Source organism: Aplysia californica, unplaced genomic scaffold (genome assembly GCF_000002075.1).
Source record: "Aplysia californica isolate F4 #8 unplaced genomic scaffold, AplCal3.0 scaffold00011, whole genome shotgun sequence".
In the NCBI taxonomy this organism is placed as follows: domain Eukaryota; kingdom Metazoa; phylum Mollusca; class Gastropoda; order Aplysiida; family Aplysiidae; genus Aplysia; species Aplysia californica.
This window is the reverse complement of record NW_004797281.1, coordinates 2,674,098-2,681,435: the sequence shown is the minus strand read 5'-3', so window position 1 is coordinate 2,681,435 and position 7,338 is coordinate 2,674,098. Positions and strand designations below refer to the sequence as shown.

The 7,338-nt window shown below is 43.4% G+C and overlaps 1 protein-coding gene across 1 annotated transcript in view; it reads left to right on the top strand.

The window, feature by feature from the left end:
- Positions 1 to 205: 205 nt before the first annotated feature.
- The window catches only part of LOC101861091 (acetylserotonin O-methyltransferase), a gene marked incomplete in the record, with an annotated part of 60,181 nt that continues 53,048 nt past the window's right edge, over positions 206 to 7,338 (top strand). Inside the window, 1 exon segment of the mRNA XM_013083690.2 lies at positions 206 to 798. Within this exon segment, the coding sequence (XP_012939144.1) occupies positions 794 to 798 (5 nt within the window).

The following is a 7,338-nucleotide window of genomic DNA, read 5'->3' as shown; positions in this document are numbered from 1 at the left end:
AAATAAAATTGTACTGGTACGGTACATAAAAGAGAATGGATGTAAATCTGTGTGTGTGTGTGTGTGTGTGTGTGTGTGTGTGTGTATGTGTGTGTGTCTGTGTGTGTGTGTGAGTGTGTGTGTGTGAGTGTGTGTGTGTATGTGTGTGTGTGTGTGTGTGGAGAGAGAGGGAGGGAGAGAGAGAGAGAGAGAGAGAGAGAGAGAGAGAGAGAGAGAGAGAGAGAGAGAGAGAGTAATCAAAATAACCTTCAAGTAAAACAAAGTAGTCATACCATCAAGTCCAAAAAATTCCTTTCCCATGTCATCCTATTTCTTGTTACCAAAAACGAGGTTGCTGTAATTTGGCTCACTTTTGCCATAAAGGATCCGGCAAGCCTGGACAGCCGTAATGAATTCTGTCTCCATCTTGACCTGATTTCATCGGAACTGAACACAAAACAAAAACAGCGTGTCACTGTGTCACCGTCCCTGGACAGTGCGATTTTTAAAAAAAATGAAGACTGCGCTATTATTACATTAAGTGCAATCGGCCGGGTCAACCCGACCGCGAGACAAGATCCGCGATGTAGCGGAGACATCTCCGGATGTAGCAAGGCAATTGTGCACTTCCGTCAAAAAGTTGTAGCGAACGTGCAGCTGGAGCGAAGTGAAATGGTGTCGTCACTGCGTTTCAGTAGAAGGTTTAGATTTAAATAGGGTTTCCAATGCAGGTTCACATCGAAAGATGAATCCATGCAGAAGACGTGTTGATGTTTGTTGATCTACATATTAGGCTGGACAGACTTTCCATTATATGAGGTAAATTACGTTTTTTGTTTCACAGGTGATGCTGAGAGAAAGTTTTCTTTTAAAGTGGAAGCCTTCTACAAAGTTGGTCACTTTCATGTTAGCGCGTGTTTTGCATCTAGGATTTTGACAAGAATAATTATGAGGCGGGGACCATGGGTTTATCAGAGGTGAGGGCGTGGGTGTTTCTGCTCTAGTGCGAATGTGGAGGTTGCCAAGATTAGGGGGCTGTCGAAGTGCAACCAGAGGGGGATCTGGGAAATAGGCTTTAATTTTGTTTGATTTTTCCAAAATGTTTTTATGTTAGCCGTGGATTTTATGCACATTGGGTAGTTTTTGGTGATGAGTTGTGACGGAAAATAGTCTTTTCTGTTTGGTCTTAAGGGGTTTGTAGTTCAGAAGGTTTGTACGGTTCAATATTTTGACTTTCTCGATAATGTGAGTTATTAAGTTTTTGCGGTATCCCCTGTGAAGAAGGTTAGCTGTGAATTCCTCTATCCGTTGTTTGAAAGAACTTTCATGGGAACAAATGCGGCGGAGTCTAAGGGCACCAATATAGATCTAGACCACAGAACAGACTATGATTATGTTTCGGATGGTTTGAAGAAGGTGGGAGATAACGATAGGAGTCGGTAGGTTTTTTGTACAGGTCTGTTTCAATTCGGTTATTTACAAGAGGACGGGCAGGTCCAGGAAAGAAGTGGACTTTCCTGATCCTGGGCTGGAGTAAGTAAATTTGATGCTGTGGTGCGCCTTGTTGAGATAAGCGAGAAACATTTGGGTTGTTTCAGAGCAACCATTGTGCAGGGCGATAATGTCGTCCATGTAACACATAGGTAGAAATGGTTGGTTGGGATCATCATCATCATCATCATCATCATCATCATCATCATCATCATCATCATCATCATCATCATCATCATCATCATCATCATCACCATCATCACCATCATTATCATCATTATCATCATCATCATTAAATCCGCATCATCATCATCGGTAACAACAGCATCAATGTCCAACAATAACGACACACCTTACATTTTCTTTCCCTGTATTAGAATTCCTTTTCTTCCTTGTTCTTCCTGTGGCGACGCCTGACATCCGCACAAATGCTGCGGTCCGTGGAAGGAGCTTCAAGCTGCCAACATAATTTTGTCTCCGAGTGGCACTAGCTCTGGCCAGCCAAATTGTCACTCTGGGGTTTGCATGTACAGGACAACATTTCAGTAACAATTCGCTACCTCGGATTTGCAAAGTTCTATCTGCTCAGTACCTAGTTTTGAGAAGTTTGACGTCAAAGATAGTGAGGTTCACACCATGCCAAGATTTTTCGAATGGAATTCTTTGAATATCTTGATAACGACTCGGAATAATTTTCGATTTTGATAGAGCTGATAGAACATCTGGTTTTTGATCTCGTGGTCTCAGCAACTCAAAAGAGGCAAACATGTCAGATTTGTAACTCTTAGGTAGCAAATTGTTTTGAATGCTAACGCTGTTCCCCTCAACAATGGACGGCGGTCTTGGGCAACTTCTATTATATTTACCGATACCTTTAACTTTTATATACAGCTATGGCTGTTCTAACTAGCGCGTAATCGGATAATCCCATTATTCGAGTGATGTGAAGAGCGAGATAACTGGAAGCAGCTGGTCCCTAAGGACTGAACAGAAAGGGGCTATGGCCGGGCAGAGGTCGTGGCTAGAGGTTGGTGGGGGTGAACTGGAAAAGAGTCAGGTCCGTTGTGGGTGGCGGTGCAAAAGGTCAATGCCGGTTATAAACACGTAATTCATTCCATTCTTGGTATGGTTTGATGGGGTGCAGTTTGGTGTGGTATGAAGCAAAGGTCTGTGTAATTTATTAAACACCTAATTATTGATTCCACTCTTCTCATGGTGTGGTGTGGTTGGGCATGGTGTGGTGCGTGGTACTATTTTAGTTTTAGTAGTGGTTTTACGGCGCTCGCAACTGCGTAAGGTCACATGTGCGCAAAGGGGTGGATGTCAACAGAGTAGTCCTTATAGGGACTCAGGCTTACTCTGCTCACCTCTTTAGCTTCAACAGCACAAAGTCTGCTTCTACTATCAAGGCACCCCGGAAAAAGCAGATCACAAGAGTGTGACAAACATACAAAAGAAGTAGACGAAAAATGACGATAGTAAGGATTAGGAAAGAAAAAGTAGCAGTTCCCTGTTGCAGTTAGGTACATTGATGAATCAGTCCATTTACAATTCTACTGAGCTTAAGAACATGTTAGTACCCCCCCCCCCCCTCCACTCCCCTCCCCTTTCACCATCATTGCCTTTCTCATCCTGGATCAGGATATAGGCCACAAACAAACACTTTCCACGTTTCCCTATCCTAGGCCGGTCGCTTGATGTCACTCCAAGTCTTCCCACTTTTCCGTCCCTCCCCTTTTGGAATGACCTAAAGACACTTCAGTCAGTAGCACCGACCCGGGGGGTACAGAAACCTATGCTGTGGGACCCCCATTCAATGTCCATCTCCGATAAGACTGAGCTAGGTGGATGAAGACCCGAAGCTAGAGGACGTCATGTTAGGGCATCGAACTAGGGTCACAGGTATAGTGGTAGAACACAATGCCAACTGAAACAACGGTGTAGCTTCAGGTTTGAGCAGTAAATTGCAATACATAATACTTTGATGTTGAGTACAATAGATAGTAAATACTTTGACTAATCGAGACCACGGACTCCAGCTCCCGTTTTATTCCCCGGGACACAATATTTTGATATAGTATATATCATAGACCCCCCCCCCCCCCCCCCCCCCGCCGCTTTTCCACCCCCCACCAATTCTTCACCTTTAGACCCTGGTATTAAAAGAGACAGACAGAAGTAATGCAATTTTGTATGCCTGATTGTGCATGTGTGTGTGCGTGTGTGTGTGCATGTGTGTGTGTGCGTGTGCTTGTGTGCGTGTGTGTGTGCGTGCATACGTGCGTGTGTGTGCGTGTGTGCGTGTGTGCGTGCGTGCGTGCATGCATGCGTACATGCGTGTGTGCGTGCGTGTGTATGTGCGTGCGTGCGTGCGTGCTTGTATGCAAGAATGCATGTCTGTCTGTTTATATGTACACGTTTATGCAAGTTTGCTTGTCTTTATTCCACTAAATATGCCTTCATTTCACATCGAAAGGTATGCTAACTCGTTCAGGAGACCTTCACTCAAGTTATCCCAATATTAACATACAATCTGAATTCTGCAGCCAAAATGACGTACGGGTAGTTTCAGGGGAGACAAGCGGAATAATTCTCCTGAGCAATCAAGTGATTTGAACGACTTCATTATCTCCCCTTCTCCTTGCTCACCGAGCGGGGGCGGAGGTAATGAACTGCCACCGGCAGAAATTGCAGTAACGTGCAGGCCGGGAGACGGGTAGAGGAGTTCAGTGTACTCTACCACAAAGGCGAAAAGACTTTTACGAAATGGATGAAGCTATCACATTGGATAGCATGCCTTCCATACACTAAATCCATCATTTTTCCATTGTAATAACTAGGTTTATGCTTATTTTATTGAAATTCATTACGTTTGAATATTTGTGTGTTAATAGCCTAGATCTATATCATGTATTTCTCATGTCTGTTCAGTTTGAAGAAATAACACGTCATCATTTAGCGCTAAAAAGAAAAAAGGATTTTACAGACCTATATCTATTAGTTACTAGTATACTATGGACAACCGTTAACCTTTGAATGCTATGACATAAACAATGTAGATAAAATATTCTGGGAGATGAATATCTCATTTAGTGGGTGGTTGGCGGGTGTTCTGGTGTGGTTTTGCTCCTACTTTCCTATCAAACATCTATGGTCCTTATCTACCCTCCTTCTTTTTTATGTTTGCTACTCTTTTGTAACATCTCTAATCTTCTGGTGCTCGTATGACCTTATGCAGTTGCGAGCGCCGTAAAACCTCTACTTTAAAAAAAAGGAATATCTTACAATCAGTTGCGCCCTGAGCTCTATAAGGGTAAGCAAGAGAAGGAGAAACAACTTTCTTACCCTTTGCTTTGTCCTCAAATTTTGGTAGCCATACATTATTTAAACAAACGAATATTTAGTGTGCAGCACAGTGTGCATGAAAAGCCACTTTCAACACTGCAAGAACACTCGAGAGGCGAGGCCTCCTAAAGTAACGTCCATCTCCGATAAATAATGCCAAGTAGGATCAGAGCCTTGAAAACGTCCCCAAACGGCCCAAGCTCTCAAACGGGAATTCAAACAGGTCATTCACATCGCATGCTGAGCAAGATGACAACTGAGTTAAAGGCGCATTCATACTGCCTGAGTTCACATTTACAACAACAGACTATGAGTTCGATGTGTACTCTACGAGCAAAGATCTTTACAGAAAGGGCACGGTGAAAATAATTAGATGAGTGGAACTGTAAAGGGCATTATCCTCCTCTCACCCCCGTTCTCCCCTCCCCACCACCCCATACCCATATATAGTGTACACCCCTACTTGGAGGTGGGCAAAATCCGAATAATGTATAAGGACAACCGGATAATTCTCAATAAAACATTATCCGAATTCAGACTCTTAACTCTCTTTCCTGACCCGTTTGACGAAGTGGGTGCACCCATTTGTTGAAGCGATTGCAAACCCGTTTGTCGAAGTGGTTCTAACCCATTTGCCGAAGCGGTTTATAACATATTATTTACCGAAGAGGTGCACTAATACAATATCCGGATTTTGCTAAAGCGACTCAGTGCCCAGCACTACCCCAACTCCCACACCCCAACACCCCAACACCCCTCCCCTCCCCCCCTACCACAACCAGTGTCCACCCCCACCCTATCAAGGCGATCGCTGCACCACCCAAGCGCTATCGGTGAATTCTATGAATAAGATATTATTCTTTTGTCCTTCACCTCAGAAATGATTACGGGAAAAGGGGGGGGGGGGGTGTGAGGGACAGAAAATTGGAAGAAGGGAGGGTGGGGAGGTGGAGTGCATACTTGTCTCTTTCCCTCTCTTCTCTCTCTCTCTCTCTCTCTCTCTCTCTCTCTCTCTCTCTCCCTCTCTCTCTCTCTCTCTCTCTCTCTCTCTCTCTCTCTCTCTCTCCTGTCCCTCCTCTTTTCTTTCTCCTTAACTACCCTTCTCTCAATCTCTCTCTCTTACTCTCTCTCTCTCTCTCTCTCTCTCTCTCTCTCTCTCTCTCTCTCTCTCTCTCTCTCTCTCTCTCTCAACCCCTCATTTTATTACAGTCACTTCTCTCTCCGCTAGTTCTGCGAATGCATAGCGTCTCCTTTGTCTCCTCTTTCAATCTTATAGCATTCATAATATTCTACGGCAAACGGCTATTGCGCCCCTCCAAGCACACACCTGTATCTAAACTTTTCATTCTGTTTCAGGTTTTCAAAAAAAAACAAGAGATATACCTGTAATTGAATTACGTTCACCCGAAATTGATGTGAAATTTTTTTGGGGATAATATTAATAATAAATAGCATCTGTGTAGTGCAAATTCCTGCTGAACAGCAAGCTGTATGTGCTTCACTATCTATAATATCATTACCCAAGCAGACCTGACGGCATTCTGAAACAATCTCAGCTTCTTCGGGAGCATACAGTGCATACTGCCATTTGACAGGAGCTGAAAAAACCATTTAGTTCAGAAACTTTGTCCAGGCTAACATTTTCCCTACAATCATGCATTCGTGTTCACGGGTACGCTCGTACAATAGTACAAAGACTATTAATTATTACGTTCAGACTAAAATAAAACAAAGGCCTAAGCTTAATTTGGCTTGGTAAGTTGCCACTTATACGCACATAACTAAGATCAACAGGACTCGCCAAGGTGATCCTACAGGACATTGTACAGGAAGAAAAAAGGAAAGGCAGACAGACAGGAAAAGAGATGGGAAGACAGCACAACGAAGCGGACAGCTTTTAAATTAGATGAAGCCCTTCGAAAGACTGAAAAAAGAGAAGGATATAGAAAAGTGGTTGCCCGATCATCCTTGATGCCCCAAAGGTTATCTAGACTATGGGATAAATAAAGTAAGAAAAAAAAACACTGCCAAAGTAAAGCCTTATACCCATTTGTTATAACTCTACACCTCCCCTCTTATCCAAATCGCTTACAAATTATCCAAATTCGCTAATTTAAATTCTAAAAAATCTCTCTGAAATACTGGTAAAAGTAAACTTTGACACACGATTAGGAATTTACTTGACCTAGAACGCAGGTCCGGGGTTAGGCACCGGACTAGTAATCGAGGAGCAGGCCCGACGTTGTGTCCTTGGAGTCCTTGGGAAAGGCATTTTACACGAATTTTCATCACTTCACCCAGGTGGGTACCAGGCCATAGGCAGCGAAAGATCTTGTCAGTATGTTAGAGTTTGAGCGCCTATAAATGGCCGCTTGCACTATACTTCCCAGGAAGTCGAGGTTGTTTCAGAATGCTCTCAGGTCTGCTGGGGTAATAGTATAGATTGTGAAGCCCATAGAGCTTGCTGTTGAGCGGGGATTTGCGCTATACAAATGGTATCTATTATTATTATTATTATTATTA